Source organism: Nerophis lumbriciformis, linkage group LG07, assembly GCF_033978685.3.
Source record: "Nerophis lumbriciformis linkage group LG07, RoL_Nlum_v2.1, whole genome shotgun sequence".
Lineage (NCBI taxonomy): Eukaryota > Metazoa > Chordata > Actinopteri > Syngnathiformes > Syngnathidae > Nerophis > Nerophis lumbriciformis.
Window position 1 is genome coordinate 10,423,524 of NC_084554.2, and position 23,462 is coordinate 10,446,985.

General features: G+C 38.7%; 1 protein-coding gene across 4 annotated transcripts in view; it reads right to left on the bottom strand.

The window, feature by feature from the left end:
- The window catches only part of LOC133609843 (matrix metalloproteinase-16-like), a 303,619-nt gene that overhangs the window by 131,456 nt on the left and 148,701 nt on the right, over positions 1-23,462 (bottom strand). For all 4 annotated transcript variants that reach the window (XM_061965852.1, XM_061965851.2, XM_061965850.2 and 1 more), the window contains one exon: positions 8,095-8,399. In XM_061965852.1, coding sequence (XP_061821836.1) covers positions 8,095-8,399 — 305 coding nt within the window. The remainder of the gene's footprint in view (positions 1-8,094; positions 8,400-23,462) is intronic.

Below are 23,462 nucleotides of genomic sequence, written 5' to 3' on the forward strand. Positions count from 1 at the left end.
CATTTGAAATCAAACCATGGAGGCATGAAGGAGATATTTATAAAACAATTTCCCCTTCCTTCATACTTCCTCCTAACGATCTGTTTGAAATTTGTGACATCAGCAGATATCTCTAGCAGAGTTTACACTTAATGCAATTGAATTCATTTTTAATTCCGCCACACGTTGAAAATAAGGTTGTTGTTTTTTTACTTCAAAACAAATTAAAGTAATATAATATATTGTAGACCCCAGAAGAAAAACAAATCACACAAAGTCCGACACTATTTTTAACTTTTAATACCAATCTTATGATAACAAACGGCACAATTCCAACAGGTTTTACCTCCTTCGCCGGACACAAAACAACACTTCCTCATTCTCTGCCAATCTCCTTTCAGGCACGGATGGTGTGTTTGCAAACATGGGAAAAACTGACATCAAATCCAAACCACACTGACATAAAACATTAACATTAGCACTACCGAAACTGGATGTAAACAAAACGCACGTCATTGTCTGGAATGTTGTCAGCATGTCTGTGATGTAAGTGTGATTTATATATATATATATATATATATATATATATATATATATATATATATATATATATATATATATATATATATATATATATATATATATATATATCCCAGATATACCCCAGCCATCTACAAAATGTGCATATAGTAAAAGGACAGTAGCGGCTTTTAAGAAGAGAGAAAGTCCAACTAGAGCAACAGCGCCAGGGACATCGAGGGACAGAAGTAGAGTCTCTAAACACGACTACATTTTATAATAACACCAGACGATGCTAAATTTGTTGCTAATTGTTTTTAATTTAAAAAAGTAATTACAAGTCTGTCAACATTTGAAAAAATCTCAACAAAGTACATTGCAAAATAAGTAGAAACAATTTAGAAAATATATGTTAATACGTTTAAAACAAATCTGTTATTATTAATTAGTAAGTATACATTGTTTGAGCCTTTTTATAGAAAATCATATCATTGTAGTACATTATGCAAATTACTTGATGATGTCATGGTGACCACGCCCATAGCCACGCCCCCACCACCACAGGTATCTTGGCAGTTTAGGGGAAAGCTTGTCTATATATGATAGAGATTTACCCGGAGAGCTTTGCGCGAGTGCGTCATTGTAGTTATTAGTAAGTCCCGCATTTTTCTCGACCTTCTTGTTGTGGGGCAGACTGACTCGTACATGCACGTGCACCCTACGCTGTTATACTTCTAACATAAAGGAGCGTAAAGTGTGAACTAGGGTTGTCCCGATACCAATACTTTGGCACCGGTACCAAAATGTATTTCAATATTTTGATACTTTGATACTTTTCAAAATAAAGGGGACCACAAAAAATGGCATTATTGGCTTCATTTTAACAAAAAATCTTAAGGTACATTAAACATATGTTTCTTATTGCAAGTTTGTCCTTAAATAAAATAGTGAACATACAAGACAACTTTTCTTTTATTAGTAAGTAAGCAAACAAAGGCTCCTAATTTAGCAGTAACATATTGTGTCATTTATCTACCTATTATTTTGTCTACATTATAAAGGACAAGCTGTAAAAAGGAATTATTAATCTACTTGTTCATATCTGCTTAGTTTCTCTTCAAACATGTTCTGTCTAAACTTCTGTTAAAATGTAATAATCACTTATTCTTCTGTTATTTGGATACTTTACATTAGTTTTGAATGATACCACAAATTTGGGTATCGATCCGATACCAAGTAGTTACAGGATCATACATTGGTCATGATTTAAGTCCTCATGTGTCCAGGGGCGTATTTCCTGAGTTTTTAAACATAATTTTATGTGATGCTAAAAAATATCAATGTAATCATATTGACTAGATATGCTCCTGTACTTGGTATCATTACAGTGGATGTCAGGTGTAGATCCACCCATGGCGTTTGTTTACATTGTGACGCCGGTGAACTACAGTGTGTAGTGAAGCATGTTTAGCTATTCCTCGTCCTGCAGGGATGATACTTGTAAGAAACTTACTTTATTTGTCACCCATGGAGGCGAGGATTAGTGATTTAGAAGTAGCTAAAACACTGCAGATTGCAGATGGACATTAGCCATGTCTTAAAGTACCTCTTCCTGAGAGCGTTTCAGTGTTATAACTTCACCTTTATCTTTAGTTTTTAAGCCAAAATTAATCCGTTCTCCCTTTTCTGTCTACACACTGTGTCTGCTTGTAAGTACTCTGTGATTGAGCGCTGCCGAACATGCTCCTCTGCTCGTAAAACTACCAGAGGGACCGGTACTTTTTAAAGGTGGTATAGTACCGAATATGATTCATTAGTATCGCGGTACTATAGTAGTACCGGTACAACCCTAGTGTGAATGTATGTAGAAATGTAGAAACAAATCTAAATACGACCCCTTCCAATATAACTGTTATCTAAGCCCAGGAAAAAGTCAAGAGTTCTGTTACGGACAGAAATTTGCTTGCTTTTTCTGCAATGGCACTGTGCTCCACAGCTCCCACTCATCTCCTGCGCGCGCTTCCTGCCCATTTCCTCTTCAAATATTTTCTTTACTCCTTGCCGCTTCCTCACTCGCTCCCTTGCCACCTATCTCTCTAGTGAGCTCCTGAATCTCCAATATTTGTTGAGAGATACAATGCCAATCTCCTGTTATCATTTTGTTCTACTTTTTCATCTCGTCGCCTTTTAGTTCTCATTTGTCTTTGTCTTTCTGCAGCAGTGCACGTGCAACTTACATATGCGTGTGTTTTATTACTTATTAAAGTAGGTTTTTACGTCAATTCTTTGGACGTAAAAACGTTTTAGTTAAAGTAGGTTTTATAAAGTAGAAATAGTCAAATAACCTACTTATTAAAGTAGGTTTTTACGTCCAAACATTGGACGTAAAAGCGTTTTAGCCAGGGTTAAAGTAGGTTTTATAAAGTAGAAATTTTAAAATAACCTACCGTATTTTTCGGACTATAAGTCGCAGTTTTTTTCATAGTTTGGCCGGGCTCCAGTGCGACTTATATATGTTTTTTCCTTCTTTATTATGCATTTTCAGCAGGTGCGACTTATACTCCGGTGCGACTTATACTCCGAAAAATACGGTACTTATTAAAGTAGATTTTTACGTCCAATGTTTGGATGTAAAAACGTTTTAAAGTAGGTTTTATAAAGTAGAAATAGTCAAATAACCTACTTATCAAAGTAGGTTTTTACGTCCAATGTTTGGATGTAAAAACGTTTTAAAGTAGGTTTTATAAAGTAGAAATAGTCAAATAACCTATTTATTAAAGTAGGTTTTTACGTCCAAACATTGGACGTAAAAACGTTTTAGCCGGGGTTAAAGTAGGTTTTGTAAAGTAGAAATTCTAATCAAGACAGAATCCATTAACAACGAAGACGACTATTTATGGCCAAAATCAGGGTTCACAACTTTATATTTTTGAAGCTGAATATACGGAGGATGAACTGCCGCTTATAGAAGACGCCTGAAACGTTGGAGCAGACGGAAGCCGAGAGAGTGCGACATGGTTTTGATTGATTGATTGAGACTTTTATTAGTAGGTTGCACAGTGAAGTACATATCCCGTACAGTTGACCACTAAATGGTAACACCCGAATAAGTTTTTCAACTTGTTTAAGTCGGGCTCCACTTAAATTGATTCATGATACAGATATATACTATCAGATATATACTATCATCATAATACAGTCATCACACAAGATAATCACATTGAATTATTTACATTATTTACAATCCGGGGTGTGGAGGGGGTTAGGTTTGGTTGTTATCATCAGTCATCAACAATTGAGAACAGAGAAATGGATATTGGAACAGTGTAGGTCTGACTTGGTAGGATATGGACAGCAAGTAGTGGGGAGAGACAGAGAGAGAGACGCTATAAATCTGGAACTTGGAACCATGCTATTTCGACATAAATGGAGTGCTTACCGAAATTAACCGGAAAAAACGTCCCCGGCCAGCTGGACCAACTGTCCATCAAGTGGGTCACACTTTAATATTGATCATGACACTACAGTACATACAATGTCTGGCTAGCTGTGTACAAACAAAACATTAAACAATACTTTACAGATACTGTAATATGATTGTTCATGTTTTTCACTCAGTACAAATTGGTGTCCTATGGAAGTGTTGTGCATTACAAACTCAAACGCGTTTCGTGGTGTCGTAAAAGCTAGCTTATCTCTTTCCGAAGCTAGCTTTTATGGCTAATACCAAAGCACGCTAATGTCGCGAGAAAAATATTTCCTCAGTGTTCGCTCTAACAATAACAATGTCGCTACAGTTTGGTTCTTATACAGGTTACGGAACGTAAATTAAGTATTGTTTAATGAGAAACATAAGGGGGCAAGAGAGGAGTGAAAGTGGATATTATTTCTACAAATGGGTCACCAAAACAATTATTTACTTTCATGCTTAGTACGGTATCGGCATTAAAGACTCAATCTGACCCAGTTTTCATCAAAAAAAGAAGAGATTTCTAAGAAGGTTTGGAGTGTTATGTCTTTTTTCCGAACATACCGTAATTTCCATACTGAAAATTGCTGGGGTTTTTTCCCACGTTTGAACCCTGCGCTCTACACAATGTTACAGCTAATTGATGTATTTTCCCGGGGTTCACGAGCTATACATGCTGCCAATGAATTAGCCTCGTCAGATCAAACGGTGGAACAGTGAAATTGTTCACAACAAAAATAAAAACACTCACGCGATCATTAATTCAGCCATTTGGCGCGTTATGGACTCACAGTCGTCATGAAGAATACACGATGCCATGCACAAGACGCAGTGTTTCTTGTGTTGAATAAAATTGTTGTTAATTAAATGCAAAAACTTGATGATTATGGCGAAAATAATAATCACGATTATTTTGATTGATATTGTAATCACGATTAATTACACAATTATTCATTAATTTGATAACATTAGTATTTATTGTACCACCAAAACACAACTTTAAATATAGTAAAAAAAAAACAGATAGAAATTAGTAACGAAAACACCACAACAAGTAAAATAACAATAGTAACAACAATACATTTAAATAACAATAACAATATAAAAAAAAAAATACAATTATGTTTTTTACCTTTTACACTTATTTTACCACCATACAGTGTGTTTGTGTCAAATAAAATGTTTGTTAATTAAATGCAAAAAATCTACGATTATGGTGAAAATAATAATCACGATTATTTTTGATTGATATTGTAATCACGATTATTTACACGATTATTCATTAATTTGATAACATTAGTATTTATTGTACCACCAAAACTCAACTTTAAATATAGTTAAAAAAAAACAGAAATTAGTAACAAATACACCACAACAAGTAAAATGATAATACTATACATTTATATAACAATAGCAATATAAAAAACCCCAATACAATTCAGTTTTTCCGTTTTGTTTTTAATTATGTTTTTTACCTTTTACACTTATTTTACCACCATAGAGTGTGTTTTTGTGTCAAATAAAATGTTTGTTAATTAAATGCAAAAAATTGATAATTATGCAAAAATAATAATCACAATGATTTTTGATTGATATATTATCACGATTAATTACACGATTATTCATTAATTTGATAACATTATTTTTTATTAAACCACCAAAACTCAACTATATACAGGTAAAAGCCAGTAAATTAGAATATTTTGAAAAACTTGATTTATTTCAGTAATTGCATTCAAAAGGTGTAACTTGTACATTATATTTATTCATTGCACACAGACTGATGCATTCAAATGTTTATTTCATTTAATTTTGATGATTTGAAGTGGCAACAAATGAAAATCCAAAATTCCGTGTGTCACAAAATTAGAATATTACTTAAGGCTAATACAAAAAAGGGATTTTTAGAAATGTTGGCCAACTGAAAAGTATGAAAATGAAAAATATGAGCATGTACAATACTCAATACTTGGTTGGAGCTCCTTTTGCCTCAATTACTGCGTTAATGCGGCGTGGCATGGAGTCGATGAGTTTCTGGCACTGCTCAGGTGTTATGAGAGCCCAGGTTGCTCTGATAGTGGCCTTCAACTCTTCTGCGTTTTTGGGTCTGGCATTCTGCATCTTCCTTTTCACAATACCCCACAGATTTTCTATGGGGCTAAGGTCAGGGGAGTTGGCGGGCCAATTTAGAACAGAAATACCATGGTCCGTAAACCAGGCACGGGTAGATTTTGCGCTGTGTGCAGGCGCCAAGTCCTGTTGGAACTTGAAATCTCCATCTCCATAGAGCAGGTCAGCAGCAGGAAGCATGAAGTGCTCTAAAACTTGCTGGTAGACGGCTGCGTTGACCCTGGATCTCAGGAAACAGAGTGGACCGACACCAGCAGATGACATGGCACCCCAAACCATCACCCAACCATGCAAATTTTGCATTTCCTTTGGAAATCGAGGTCCCAGAGTCTGGAGGAAGACAGGAGAGGCACAGGATCCACGTTGCCTGAAGTCTAGTGTAAAGTTTCCACCATCAGTGATGGTTTGGGGTGCCATGTCATCTGCTGGTGTCGGTCCACTCTGTTTCCTGAGATCCAGGGTCAACGCAGCCGTCTACCAGCAAGTTTTAGAACACTTCATGCTTCCTGCTGCTGACCTGCTCTATGGAGATGGAGATTTCAAGTTCCAACAGGACTTGGCGCCTGCACACAGCGCAAAATCTACCCGTGCCTGGTTTACGGACCATGGTATTTCTGTTCTAAATTGGCCCGCCAACTCCCCTGACCATAGCCCCATAGAAAATCTGTGGGGTATTGTGAAAAGGAAGATGCAGAATGCCAGACCCAAAAACGCAGAAGAGTTGAAGGCCACTATCAGAGCAACCTGGGCTCTCATAACACCTGAGCAGTGCCAGAAACTCATCGACTCCATGCCACGCCGCATTAACGCAGTAATTGAGGCAAAAGGAGCTCCAACCAAGTATTGAGTATTGTACATGCTCATATTTTTCATTTTCATACTTTTCAGTTGGCCAACATTTCTAAAAATCCCTTTTTTGTATTAGCCTTAATATTCTAATTTTGTGACACACGGAATTTTGGATTTTCATTTGTTGCCACTTCAAATCATCAAAATTAAATGAAATAAACATTTGAATGCATCAGTCTGTGTGTAATGAATAAATATAATGTACAAGTTACACCTTTTGAATGCAATTACTGAAATAAATCAAGTTTTTCAAAATATTCTAATTTACTGGCTTTTACCTGTATATAGTAAAAAAAAAATAAAAAATAAAAATGGATAGAGATTAGTAACAAATGAACCACAACAATAAAAATAATAATAGTATGTTTTTACACATTAGTATTAGTACTGAGTAATTATTGTACCACCAAAACTCAACTTTAAATGGAGTAAAAAAAATAATTGTGATTTCCATACAGAAAACTGCCATTTTTTTCCTACGCTTTGAATCCTGCGCTCTACACAATGTTGCAGCTAATTGATGTATTTTCCCGGGGTTCACAAGCTTTACATGCTGCCAATGAATTAGCCTCGTCAGATCAAACGGTGGACCAGTGAAATTGTTCACAATGTAAATAAAAACACTCACACAATCATTCATTCAGCCATTTGGCGCGTTATGGACTCACAGTCGTCATGAATAATACACGACGCCATGCACAAGATGCAGCCCCAAAGACGAAGACGATTGTTCACAACAAAAATAAAAACACTCACACAATCATTCATTCAGCCATTTGGCGCGTTATGGACTCACAGTCGTCATTAATAATACACGACGCCATGCACAAGACGCAGCCCCAAAGACGAAGACGATCGACCCGACCATCAAGAAACAGCCACGTCACGGAATGGAATTTACCACCACTAACAGGCACTCAATAACTAATTTGTCGTGTGACAGGCAGTGTTTTTTGTAAAATTGTAAATGAACACAAGCAACTATTAACATATTTCACATTTCAATGTGTACACCTGTGGCCTGGCTTGCCAATATATCTACAAAATAAAATGAGTTAATAATTAGGTGGGTGTGGGTTTCAATTAGGTGCACTCTAAAGCCCTAAAATTCCGGTAGTGATAATTGTAAAACCATAATCAGTGCTTACCATCATGGTTGGGGTTTCCTAGTGTCCAAGGCTCATCCGAGTCAAAGTGCGTGTCGCCTCCAATGCCCGGCCCTGGGAAGTAGGCGTGGGCCAGGAATCCGCCTTCACCGTCGAACGGTGAGCTGTCGCCATGGAAACCTGAGGCAAAGATGATGGTGATGTCCACGTCTCTCTTGGTCCGCTCTAGTTCACTGTAGGGCACGGCCTCGAAGCGCAGTGGCGTCACGTTTTGCCAGACGTCAAAAGCTCGTCGGATGGCATCGTGGGTCTCCTCCGCACCGACCTTGGGTGTCACGTTCTTTATGCTGTGGAGATACCACGCAGTGTGAAAGTTGTGGTGAGGTTTTACAAATTGCGATTGCAAAACTGATCCAGAGCGAGGACGTGGTCAACTAAAGGTTTGCGTGTGCTAAAACATGTGCAAACCTATAGCACACGCAAAGCTGGTCTACCAAACGTGCGCACACATCTGTTAAGTTAAATAAGTTCCACATTACATTTAGCACCTCTGTCTTCATAAATATGCAGACTGTGTGTTGATTTTTCAGAATGCCCACAACACTGAGAGGAGAAGACGCAAATATATCATACAGCACGCAACAATGTGATTTATCAACACTGATCACTGTTTTGCAAACACTATTTTGCATTTAATTTGGCAAAAATATGTACTAACTGACACAGATGGATAGAAAATCCTCCGTCCTACGTGTGTGTGTGTCAACGTATTTGGACTGTCATAAGAATATGACACATATTCAGCAATATTATTTTATAATTGTATAGCTGAATGCTGGGTGACATAAGGGGCTGATTAAGACTAATTCAATTAATGTGTTCCGTTGTCCTATAGCAGGGGTGCTCATTACGTCGATCTCGGAGGGTGTGTCAGTCGATCGCCAGCCAGGCATTAAAAAAATAGTCCTAAAAATGAGCGATCATAAATCTTCACTATGACGTCACTTTCGTCACTTGATTGACATTCACGGCACCCGAGGGTCTTCCGAGATGAGGCTGGTTGCTGCCAGCTCATTAAACTTACCGACAGGAAGGCGAGAAACATTTTATTTCAACAGACTCTGGCGCCGTACCTGTCGTCAAAACTCCAAAGACCGACTGCACAGTTGCACAATAAAAGCGCTGCTTCATCCTGCCTGCGCTAACAAAATAAGAGTCTCAGAAAGCTGGCGTGCACAAGCTAGCAAGCTACGGAGTTTGCCGACAATGTATTTCTTGTAAAGTGTATACAAAGGCGTACGGAAGCTGGACAAATAAGATGCCAAAAAGCAACCACTTTCATGTGGTATTGGACAGAAAGGAGGACTTTTTTTCTCCTCCATTCGAAAATGCGGACGTTATCAGCAACACTGTCTGATTCCAATCAATGCAAGTCATCACAATCAGGTAATACACCAACTTATATTTTTGTCTTCATGAAAGAAAGGAATCTATATGTGTTAAACATGCTTGTATTATCTTTAAATACCTTTAACTTGTTAACAATATTAACTATATGTGTTAAACATGCTTGTATTATCATTAAACACTTTTAACTTGTTAACAATATTAACTATATGTGTTAAACATGCTTGTATTATCTTTAAACACCTTTAACTTATTAACAATATTAACTATATGTGTTAAACATGCTTGTATTATCTTTAAAAACCTTTAACTTATTAACAATATTAACTATATGTGTTAAACATGCTTGTATTATCTTTAAACACCTTTAACTTATTGACGATATTAACTATATGTGTTAAACATGCTTGTATTATCTTTAAACACCTTTAACTTATTAACAATACTAACTATATGTGTTAAACATGCTTGTATTATCTTTAAACACCTTTAACTTGTTAACAATATTAACTATATGTGTTAAACATGCTTGTATTATCATTAAACACCTTTAATGTATTAACAATATTAACTATATGTGTTAAACATGCTTGCATTATCATTAAACACCTTTAACTTGTTAACAAAAACATATATTTCATAAATAAGTAAATATAAATGATATATATGAATGAGGTAGATCCCCACGACTTGATCAATTGAAAAGTAGCTCGCCTGCAGAAAAAGTGTGAGCACCCCTGTCCGATAGTGTTTTGTTTTTTTAATAGAGTTCTTTTTTTCCCCACATAGAATAAACAAAACCCAAAACCAGTAAAGTTGGCACTTTGTGTAAATCGTAAATAAAAACAGAATACAATGTTTTGCAAATCTTTTTCAACCTATATTCAATTGAATAGACTGCAAAGGCAAAATACTTAATGTTAGAACTGAGAAACTTTGTTATTTTTCGCAAATATCAGCTCATTTGGAATTTGATGCCTGCAACATGTTTCAAAAAAGCTGGCAGAAGTAGCAAAAAAGACTGAGAAAGTCAAGGAATGCTCATCAAACACTTATTTGGAACAACCCACAGGGGAACAGGCTAATTGGGAACAGGTGGGTGCCATGATTGGGTATAAAAGCAGCTTCCACGAAATGCTCAGTCCTTCACAAACAAGGACAGGGCGAGGGTCACCACTTTGTGAACAAATGCGTGAGCAAATTGTCAAACAGTTTAAGAACAACATTTCTCAACCAGCTATTGCAAGGAATTTAGGGATTTCACCATCTACGGTCTGTAATATCAACAAAAGCTTCAGAGCATCTGGAGAAATCACTGACTAGCACTTATCAGTACACCATGTACCAAATAAAATAGCTTCGAGGTTGGTATCCACAACCAGAATTATTCTGTACATTAGGCACACCGAGTTATAAAGGCGATTTTTGAGAAAATGAAAGGCTTTTAAGTGCGCTTTATTGTCCGAAAAATACGGTATTTCTATATTTTTTGACGGAATTTTGACTATTATGCATTAATTTAGGATTGGGGTAAATAAGAATCGCAAGTTGAATGTGAATTGATTTTTTAAATTTATTTTAAAGATACACCAAAGGTTGCACAAATCACAAATTGTGTTTTAATCTTCCAAATCTATGGGATAATCTAGTTCAGATTTGAAAACTTGACATACGGTGGTTTTTAATCTGGACCTGAACTAATGTGGGTTAATGTGACTTTATTTCCTTTTCACAAATAGATGAAAGGTTTCAGAAAGCATAAACTTTTTTGTGATGAATCTTCACATATTTATATTCATAGTGTTGCACTACAGTAGTGACAAAATGATTTAATTATGACCTTTCAACAAAAGCGTATTAATCAGTGTTGCACACCGTTTGAATTGGAAGCTAACTTCAGCCTCGTTAACATCAGGTGTAGCAAAACAGACACACAAATCGCAACACCGACACACTGATTGTTACAACTGGAGGCTGTGATAACACACTCACAGATTGAGATATGCATTTGCAGAATTTTTTTGCCACAATAATACTTCCACAAATACTGCTCCACAGAGGAGTGCATGTACTGGAGATTAACTTCCCATAGCAACCAAGTCTTGCTTTGCTCATTTAATCAAAAATAATCAAGATGCCTGTTCACAGGACTGTGCATTTTAGGATGTAAAAAAGTCGGCACGGACTACAAAGGCGGAAGCGCGCAATTTTTCAGGATTTATGCAGATCCCAAATACAGATCAGCAGGTACCAGAAGGTAAGAAAAGTTGGTTTTTCATAATATTGCAAAACAAAACGCCAGATAATGTCTCAGCTAATGGGTGCCATTTTGCGGTCTTATACACACACCACAATAATACTTCTGACTACGGTAGCCATAATGGGCCGACAATCCATCAAGCGGTGCGGCTTCAAAGTCGGACTAAAACATTTTGAAAGATTTTTGAGCGCCCCGTGTAATGTTCTATATTCTCAATGGAATATTTAAAGTTGTGGTGTTGTTTACTAGCGTCATATTGCAGTCTACACGTATCTCTTATGTGTGACTGCCATCTACTGGTCACACTTATTACACCATGTACCAAATAAAATTGCTTCAAGGTCGGTAAGCACAACCAGAACTATTCCGTACATTAGGCGCACCGTAGATTTTTGAGAAAATGAAAGGATTTTAAGTGCGTCTTATAGTCCGAAAAATACAGTAATACAAAGTTGGCAGCAACCGTCTCAAAAAAGGCTTATCCTACATTCTGCCATTTCCATGCTCATAGTGGGTGGCTCACGCAGAACTAAATGGAGCAATTTGTGGTGTAAAGCAGCTCTGATACGTTGCAGGTGTCCAGAGGATTGGACATTTTCCTTCCATGGAAATCTACTTTCTAATTAAGGATTATCAACACTGCACTGCCCGCTAAAAGCCCAAGTCCGGTTAGTCATGGCAGGGAAATTTCTCTCTGATGTATTTGCTCTGAAAACACCTGGTGGACCAAAAATAGGGTTTCCCTCTGGTTTCGTCGCAGCTTCTAAGCATATCTGTATCAACAGTATGTTTACCTTCTAAAGTGGCTGCAAAGTGTGCATTTACTGGCGTTTTTTAAAAGTATTTGTGTAGGCAGAGATTATATGGGTGGTAATAGCAGAAAACTTGTGGGCTGTGAAAGCTTGCTGCAAACATCACATTTTATATTGCACAGCCACTTAGTCTTCGGATCAAGATTTTGTTGGGAGCAGCTTTAAAAAGGACCTATTACTAAGGATGTAACGGTACGTGTATTTGTATTGAACCGTTTCGGTACGGGGGTTTCGGTTTGGTTCGGAGGTGTACCGAACAAGTTTCCACACAGACATATTAAAGGGGAACATTATCACCAGACCTATGTAAGCGTCAATATATACCTTGATGTTGCAGAAAAAAGACCATATATTTTTTTAACCGATTTCCGAACTCTAAATGGGTGAATTTTGGCGAATTAAACTCCTTTCTAATATTCGCTCTCGGAGCGATGACGTCACAACGTGACGTCACATCGGGAAGCAATCCGCCATTTTCTCAAACACCGAGTCAAATCAGCTCTGTTATTTTCCGTTTTTTTCGACTGTTTTCCGTACTTTGGAGACATCATGCCTCGTCGGTGTGTTGTCGGAGGATGTAACAACACGAACAGGGACGGATTCAAGTTGCACCAGTGGCCCAAAGATGCGAAAGTGGCAAGAAATTGGACGTTTGTTCCGCACACTTTACCGACGAAAGCTATGCTACGACAGAAATGGCAAGAATGTGTGGATATCTTGCGACACTCAAAGCAGATGCATTTCCAACGATAAAGTCAAAGAAATCTGCCGCCAGACCCCCATTGAATCTGCCGGAGTGTGTGAGCAATTCAGGGACAAAGGGCCTCGGTAGCACGTCAGTTTGTTCCCGCAGACGAGCGAGCTAAACCCCCTGGATGTCTTGGCTCACACCGTCCCTTAAACTGGACAGATCAGCTTTCAGGAAAAGAGCGCGGATGAGGGTATGTCTACAGAATATATTAATTGATGAAAATTGGGCTGTCTGCACTCTCAAAGTGCATGTTGTTGCCAAATGTATTTCATATGCTGTATACCTAGTTCATAGTTGTTAGTTTCCTTTAATGCCAAACAAACACATACCAATCGTTGGTTAGAAGGCGATCGCCGAATTCGTCCTCGCTTTCTCCCGTGTCGCTGGCTGTCGTGTTGTTTTCGTCGGTTTCGCTTGCATACGGTTCAAACCGATATGGCTCAATAGCTTCAGTTTCTTCTTCAATTTCGTTTTCGCTACCTGCCTCCACACTACAACCATCCGTTTCAATACATTCGTAATCTGTTGAATCAATTAAGCCGCTGAAATCCGAGTCTGAATCCGAGCTAATGTCGCTATAGCTTGCTGTTCTATCCGCCATGTTTGTTTGTGTTGGCATCACTGTGTGACGTCACAGGAAAATGGACGGGTGTATATAACGATGGTTAAAATCAGGCACTTTGAAGCTTTTTTTAGGGATATTGCGTGATGAGTAAAATTTTCAAAAAAACTTCGAAAAATATAATAAGCCACTGGGAACTGATTTTTAATGGTTTTAACCATTCTGAAATTGTGATAATGTTCCCCTTTAAGTAGTGTACCGCACGTTGTGTAAAGAATGCACACCGAAGCACAACACACGGCATGCTAGCAGCGACCGGTCTACGACAACATGTAAAAGCCAGAGCTGGAAGACCCTCCTGTCTCGTAAAGATCTCCCGTTTATGAACACTTCGGCTTCGCGGCTTCACTTCTATGGTGGAAAAACAATGAGCCCATATATCCTCTTGCTGCCAAGTTAGCCAGGAACTACCTCGCCATACCTGCTACCTCCGTGCCCAGCGAAAGGGTATTTTCCACAGCTGGAGACATTGTTTAATTGATTGATTGAAACTTGTATTAGTAGATTGCACAGTACAGTGCATATTCCGTACAATTGACCACTAAATGGTAACACCCCAATAAGTTTTTCAACTTCGCGTGGACATCGGGGGCGGTACCTCTGGATTGGCAGACCGGGGTGGTGGTTCCTCTCTTTAAGAAGGGGAACCGGAGGATGTGTTCTAACTATCGTGGGATCACACTCCTCAGCCTTCCCGGTAAGGTCTATTCAGGTGTACTGGAGAGGAGGCTACGCCGGATAGTCGAACCTCGGATTCAGGAGGAACAGTGTGGTTTTCGTCCTGGTCGTGGAACTGTGGACCAGCTCTATACTCTCGGCAGGGTCCTTGAGGGTGCATGGGAGTTTGCCCAACCAGTCTACATGTGCTTTGTGGACTTGGAGAAGGCATTCGACCATGTCCCTCGGGAAGTCCTGTGGGGAGTGCTCAGAGAGTATGGGGTATCGGACTGTCTGATTTTGGCGGTCCGCTCCCTGTATGATCAGTGTCAGAGCTTGGTCCGCATTGCCGGCAGTAAGTCGGACACGTTTCCAGTGAGGGTTGGACTCCGCCAAGGCTGCCCTTTGTCACCGATTCTGTTCATAACTTTTATGGACAGAATTTCTAGGCGCAGCCAAGGCGTTGAGGGGATCCGGTTTGGTGGCTGCAGGATTAGGTCTCTGCTTTTTGCAGATGATGTGGTCCTGATGGCTTCATCTGGCCAGGATCTTCAGCTCTCGCTGGATCGGTTCGCAGCCGAGTGTGAAGCGACTGGGATGAGAATCAGCACCTCCAAGTCAGAGTCCATGGTTCTCGCCCGGAAAAGGGTGGAGTGCCATCTCTGGGTTGGGGAGGAGACCCTGCCCCAAGTGGAGGAGTTCAAGTACCTCAGAGTCTTGTTCACGAGTGAGGGAAGAGTGGATCGTGAGATCGACAGGCGGATCGGTGCGGCGTCTTTAGTAATGCGGACGCTGTATTGATCCGTTGTGGTGAAGAAGGAGCTGAGCCGGAAGGCAAAGCTCTCAATTTACCGATCGATCTACGTTCCCATCCTCACCTATGGTCATGAGCTTTGGGTTATGACCGAAAGGACAAGATCACGAGTACAAGCGACCGAAATGAGTTTCCTCCGCCGGGTGGCGGGGCTCTCCCTTAGAGATAGGGTGAGAAGCTCTGTCATCTGGGGAGAGCTCAAAGTAAAGCCGCTGCTCCTCCACATCGAGAGGAGCCAGATGAGGTGGTTCGGGCATCTGGTCAGGATGCCACCCGATCGCCTCCCTCGGGAGATGTTTAGGGCACGTCCGACCGGTAGGAGGCCACGGGGAAGACCCAGGACACGTTGGGAAGACTATGTCTCCCCGCTGGCCTGGGAACGCCTCGGGATCCCTCGGGAAGAGCTGGACAAAGTGGCTGGGGAGAAGGAAGTCTGGGCTTCCCTGCTTAGGCTGCTGCCCCCGCGACCTGACCTCAGATAAGCGGAAGAAGATGGATGGATGGATGGATGGATGGAACTTGTTTAAGTCGGGGTCCACGTTAATCAATTCATAGTAAATTGTAACTGCAAGCAGGTCTGCTCTTTCTGCAGACAATGTCAAGGTGTGTTGTTGACAAACCCCAAGATGCAGAGATGGCGGCAGACTTGGTACAAGAAAACATGGTTTTAATGTTCAAAAATAAGAAAAGGAAAACACGAACCAGAAACCAGGAAGCAGGAACAGGAGTCAGGATCCAGGGAATAGCTTAACGCTGACAGCTGGCAAAGACAGCATACAGCAAACAACGACACGACACGACAATACTCCAACACCGAGTGGAGGACGAAGCAGGTTTAATTAGTAGCTGGCTGATTGACACCAGGTGTAGCCCGGTGCCAATCAGCCACAGCTGAGGGGAAAAAGCACTCAGGGAGACAATCAGGAAATAACCAAAATAAGAGTGCTGACAGGAAACAAAGACAAAAGCAGAGGAAAAACTAAGACATAGTCAAACTGTCAGGGACAAGCCTGACAGACAATGTGGATAAACTGATTTTTATGTCAAAAAAAACATGAAGATTGAGTGAAAGTCACCAGGGTTAAAGGCTGGGCGGGGGAAAGAAAAGTTAACCTGAGGCTGAGTTGACTTGAAACTGTTTAATGTTGCACTTTTTATATGTAGAATAAAAGTGTTGTCTTTTTATTTAATCTGAGCAACAACTTGAGGCAGTTTAATGTTGATTAACGTGGACCCCGACTTAAACCAGTTGAAAAACTTATTGGGGTGTTACCATTTAGTGGTCAATTGTACGGAATATGTACTGTACTGAGCAATCTACTAATAAAAGTCTCAATCAATCAATCAAAAAAAGCACTTTATATGTAGAAAGGTTTTGTTAAGAAACCATTCTGAGCCTCATCTTATTTAGTTTTTATTTGATATATGTTGACTGCATTAACCCTGGCAATGGACCCTGTGTGTATATGTTTGTTATTGTTATGCTTAGCATTCATGACTGCCTGCTGTTACACTGATCAGCCTAGTGGTGGCTCACATCCATCACACACACAGCTATTTCTATTTTTGGGCAGAATTATTATAGTGTTCCCAATGTTAAAAGGATAAAGCCATTGGTTACAAATTTGGTAAATAAATAACCAAAAAATTTATATTTTGTTCTTTTCTTACTGTACCGAAAATGAACCGAACCGTGACCTCTAAACCGAGGTACGTACCAAATTTTTGTGTACCGTTACACCCTTACCTATTACACAAAAAAAACTTTCCTTACCTATTGATACCTTTTTTTGTGTATTCGGAATGTGCTTAAGTATCAAATCAAACCATGGAAGAGATATTTATAAAACGATCATGCATTCATTCCTATTTCTTCTAAACGAGATGTTTGGAATTTTCCCGATTGGTGGTTAATATTTACCCGAAGAACATCGCACGAGTCCACTATTGTAGTCAGATGCTCCTTCTTTTTCTTTATCCTCTTGTTGTGGGACAGACTGGCTCGTTCGTGTGCATGCATCGTTCGTTTTTGCCATTTCTAACACAAAGCAGCGTATAGTTCTAACTTATATCTGTCAGTACTCTCCCTATGGTACTGCTAAAAAGTGAACTATGTAAACCCACGACACTGGTAGTTTTTAGCTTTTACATAGCGAGTCTACTGACAGATAGAAGTTAGAACTTTACGCTACTTGATATTAGAAATGGCGGAATGAATGCCCCATAACAAAAAGACAAAGCTTATCGACTACGGCAGGGGTAGGGAACCTATGGCTCTCGAGCCAGATGTGGCTCTTTTGATGACTGCATCTGGCTCCCAGATCAATCTTAGCTGACATTGCTTAACATGATAAGTAATGAATAATTCCGCTGGTAATCACAGTGTTAAAAATAACGTTCAAAATATAAAATATTCATCCGATTTCTACCGCACCTGTTCAATAAGTCGCAATGGTAAGAAGTATTTTATTTATCATTGGTTAGCTTCAGGATAATAATGTTATTAAAAAGAATAAGAGACTTATTATACTGTAAAATGTTGGTCTTACTTAAAAATGTGCGCATTTAGTTGTATTCAGTGTTAAAAAATATTATATGGCTCTCACGGAAATACATTTTAAAATATTTGGCTTTCATGGCTCTCTCAGCCAAAAAGGTTCCCGACCCCTGGACTACGGCGTCGGCACGAACTACAATGGAAGACGTGCGCACATTTTCAGGACTTATGCGGATCTCAAATACACATCAGCAGGTACCAGAAGGTAAGAAAAGTTGCTTTTGCATAATATTGCGAAACAAAACGCCAGATAATATGTCTTACCTTATACACACACCATAATAATACTCGTATGTTGAAGCACAGTACGTCTGACTACGGTAGCCGTAAGGCTCCGACAATCCATCAATCTGTGCGGCTTCTTAGCTTACCAAAGTCGTACTAAAACATGTTGACGGATTTTTGAGCACCGTGTATAATATTCTATATTCTAAATGGAACATTATACGTTTTGTTGTTGTTTACTGGCGTCAATCTACACGTATCGCTTATGTGTGACTGCCATCTAGTGGTCACATTAATCATTACACCAAGTACCATATAAAATAGCTTCAAGGCCGGTAAGCACAACCAGGATTATTCCGTACATTAGGCGCACCGGGTTATAAAGCACACGATTTTTGAGAAAATTAAAGGATTGCGCTTTATATTCCAAAAAATATGGTAAGACCCCTTTAAATGGGAACTGGAATTTTGCTTATCATTCACAATCTCTATGTGAGAAAAGAACATGCCTTTTTCTTTTTTGTGTATTTTGAATCCTAAAATACAGCTTTTACTAGACGGCTAACAATGGAGCTAACGGCATTATCTATACCGGCTATAAAACCCTCTAAGAAACATCCAAAAACCACCAACGATACTTCATTTACAAGCCGTGACCAACAAATTAACCAAGTATTAGCGACATTGTTATTATTTATACCATAAATTCCGGACTACAAGCTGCAACTTTTTTCCTACGATTTGAACTCTGTGGTTTATTTCTGGATTTTTCTTCACTGACAGCCACCAAGCAAATATCAGAATCAAAATCAGAATCAGGAATATTTTTTTGGATCCCCAGGGGTACATTCAGGTGTTATTGTTGCTCTTCACGCATACAGTATTGGGAAATAAAAGAGATAATGAAATAAGCAATATCATAAAATTAGCTGTACAATTAACAAAAAGTACCAAGTATATGTACAAGGTAGACAATATTTACATGGTGAAATAACCAGATTTGGTGCGGACGCAGATAATGCTCGTTTTTAACCATAAAGTGTAAAAATACATTGGAAAGATTGCCAAGTTATGGGGTTTAATAAATATGTCCGGGTTAATAGACCAGTATCCAAGACTATTAAAGTGATGCATTGTAAAGTTTAATGGGCACAGGCAGCAATGACCTTCTGTGGCGTTCTGTTTTGCATCGTGGTGGGATAAGTCTCGCACTTAAAGTGCTTTTGGTGTTTGATCAGCACCTTGTAGAGTGGTTGAGGGACATTGTCCAAGATGCTACAGGTTGCTTCTCTCTGACACTGTTGTCAGAGAGTCCATCTCCAGCCCAACGATGGAGATGGATGGATCTGTTGGTCACAAAAAACATTCATGAAGTTTGGTTCTTTTATGAATTTATTATGGGTCTACTGAAAATGTGAGCAAATGTGCTGGGTCAAAAGTATACATACAGCATGGTTAATATTTGCTTGCATGTCCCTTGGCAAGTTTCACTGCAATAAGGCGCCTTTGGTAGCCATCCACAAGCTTCTGCTTGAACTTTTGACCACTCTTGACAAAATTGGTTTTCTGACATGGACTTGTTTCTTCAGCATTGTCCACACGTTTAAGTCAGTACTTTGGGAAGGCCATTCTAAAACCTTCATTATAGCCTGATTTAGCCATTCCTTTACCACTTTTGATGTGTGTTTGGGGTCATTGTCCTGTTGGAACACCCAACTGCACCAAAGACCCAACCTCCGGGCTGATGATTTTAGGTTGTCCTGAAGAATTTGGAGGTAATCCTCCTTTTTCATTGTCCCATTTACTCTCTGTAAAGCACCAGTTCCATTGGCAGCAAAACAGGCCCAGATCATAATACTACCACCACCATGCTTGACGGTAGGTATGGTGTTCCTGGGATTAAAGGCCTCACATTTTCTCCTCCGAACATATTGCTGGGTGCTGTGGCCAAACAGCTACATTTTTGTTTCATCTGACCACAGAACTTTCCTCCAGAAGGTCTTATCTTTGTCCATGTGATGTCAGATGAAACAAATATTTAGCTGTTTGGCCACAATACCCAGCAATATGTTTGGAGGAGAAAAGGTGAGGCCTTTAATCCCATGAACACCATACCTACCGTCAAGCATGGTGGTGGTAGTATTATGCTCTGGGCCTGTTTTGCTGCCAATGGAACTGGTGCTTTAAATGGGACAGTGAAAAAGGAGGATTACCTCCAAATTCTTCAGGACAACCTAAAATCATCAGCCCGGAGGTTGGGTCTTGGGCGCAGTTGGGTGTTCCAACAGGACAATGACCCCAAACACACCTCAAAAGTGGTAAAGGAATGGCTAAATCAGGCTAGAATGAAGGTTTTAGAATGGCCTTCCCAAAGTCCTGACTTAAACGTGTGGACAATGCTGAAGAAACAAGTCCATGTCAGAAAAGCAACACATTTAGCTGAACTGCACCAATTTTGTCAAGAGTAGTGGTCAAAAATTCAAGCAGAAGCTTGTGGATGGCTACCAAAAACGCCTTATTGCAGTGAAACTTGCCAAGGGATATGTAAGCAAATATTACATTGCTGTATATATACTTTTGACCCAGCACATTTGCTCACATTTTCAGTAGACCCATAATAAATTCATAAAAGAACCAAACTTCATTAATGTTTTTTGTGACCAACAAGTAAGTTTGTGCTCCAAAAAAATAAGAGTTGTAGAAAGTATTGGAAACTCAAGACAGCCATGACATTATGTTCTTTACAAGTGTATGTACACTTTTGATCGCAATATATACATACATACATATATATATATATATATATATATATATATATATATATATATATATATATATATATATATATATATATATATATATATATATATATACATACATACATACATACATACATACATACATACATACATACATACATACATACATACATACATACATACATACATACATACATACATACATACATACATACATACATACATATATATATGTATGTATGTATGTATGTATGTATATATATATATGTATATATATATATATATATATATATATATATATATATATATATATATATATATATATATACATACATATATATATATATATATATATATATATATATATATATATATATGTATGTATGTATATATTGCGATCAAAAGTGTACATACATATATATATGTCCTGAAATTGTATCCGCGTCAGGAAACCAACCAAAAAAGAACAGAAAACGAAACGACATCATCTGGTACAACCCCCCATACAGCAAAAACGTCTCAACTAACATTGGACACAAATTCCTCAATCTGATTGACAAACACTTTCCCAAAGACAACACCCTAAGAAAAGTATTCAACAAGAACAACATTAAATTGAGCTACAGCTGTATGAACAATATACGACAAATTATCTCAAACCACAACAAAACAATTGCAAATGAGCCGTCGGCCCCCGGACAGAGCGACTCCAAAACCAACAAAGGCTGCAACTGCCGAAAGAAACCTGATTGCCCTCTCAACGGGGGGTGCTTACAAACATCAGTTGTCTACCAATCTAAGGTAACACGCAAGGACATTAACACATCCGACACATATGTAGGATTAACCGAGGGAGAGTTCAAAACCAGATGGAACAATCACAAGGCTTCTTTCAGGAACCAAAACCTGCGGAATACCACAGAACTCAGCAAACACATTTGGGACCTCAAAGACAATAATGTTGAAAATTCAATAACATGGCAAATTCTTGCATCCAGCACACCTTACAATAGTGGTAATAAAAGATGCAACCTATGCTTGAAAGAGAAACTGTTTATTATTTACCGTCCAGACCTGTCATCCCTCAACAAGCGCAGCGAAATTGTAACAGCATGCCGCCACAGACGGAAACACCTCCTAAGTAACACATGAGCCAATCACCACGCCCCTACGCCAGCCTGTACCCACCCACTCTGTGCCCTATATAAACCATGGTATGTGAATGCTCCCATTAAAATCTCCTGATGATTGAGGGAACCCCCTCATGAAACAGGCCTGTAGAGATGAAATAGTCTTGTGATTTTTTTCCCACACATACATATATTGCGCTCTACTACGGTATCGAGCACTATTTTTTGGATAACCTTATTAAGACATATATATATATATATATATATATATATATATATATATATATATATATATATATATATATATATATATATATATATATATATGAAACCTTTTTGGATGTTTTTAAGACCAACAATTTCTTGGCTGATTTCATAACCATTTGGCATCTTGGTTCAAGGGCAAAAAAATTATTAAAGTGCAAACACACTCAGGGAGCAGCTGTAAATTGAGGAATGAAAGAATTCCAACCTTCTCTGAGGCCATATCAAATATTCAACGCCATGTTGCGAGGTGATAATTACTCTGGATGTGACTCATGCGCTACAACAGTACTTGCATGCAGGGAAAAACAGTAGGGATGCCAAAGCTAATTAGGGCCTCCCAACCGCTCGTACTGTATGCGGCTATGTGGAAACAAGTGCACACTGGGTGCCCATGCATTAATTATGCCTTTCCAAATGGCAGCTCTGTTTTGTGATGGTTATTTAACGAGTTTGAAGGCGAATGATGGATATTTTCAAGATGGGCCAAGACTTGACATGACCGTGACCAAGGCTGAAAGGAAACACACGGTAGAGCAAACTGAAATTTCTGGAAGGGCATTTAAGATTCAGTTGTAGGAAGGTGTCATTCCATTTTTCACTTGCTTTTATTGATCAACATGTCAGTCCTATTGACTGAGCAGAATGTTAAACCCACTTTAGCTAATGAAATCTAACACATAAAATCTCTATTACACGATGACCTTCTCGTGAAATTTGTTATAGAATTGGCCTTGTTGTGTATGGAAGTGGTAATTGCGGTCAATGGTACACACAACGGTGACAAATTAATTAATTTTAAAATACTATTCATTAGCTGATAAATGCGTTAAAATGTAATATTGGAAGTTATCGGTATCAGTTGTTTTTTTTATCAGTATCGTTTTTTTATTTTTTATTTTTTTTATTAAATCAACAATAAAAACACAAGATACACTTACAATTAGTGCACCAACCCAAAAAACCTCCCTCCCCCATTCACACTCATTCACACAAAAGGGTTGTTTCTTTCTGTTATTAATATTCTGGTTCCTACATTATATATCAATATATATCAATACAGTCTGCAAGGGATACAGTCCGTAAGCACACATGATTGTGCGTGCTGCTGGTCCACTAATAGTACTAACCTTTAACAGTTAATTTTACTCA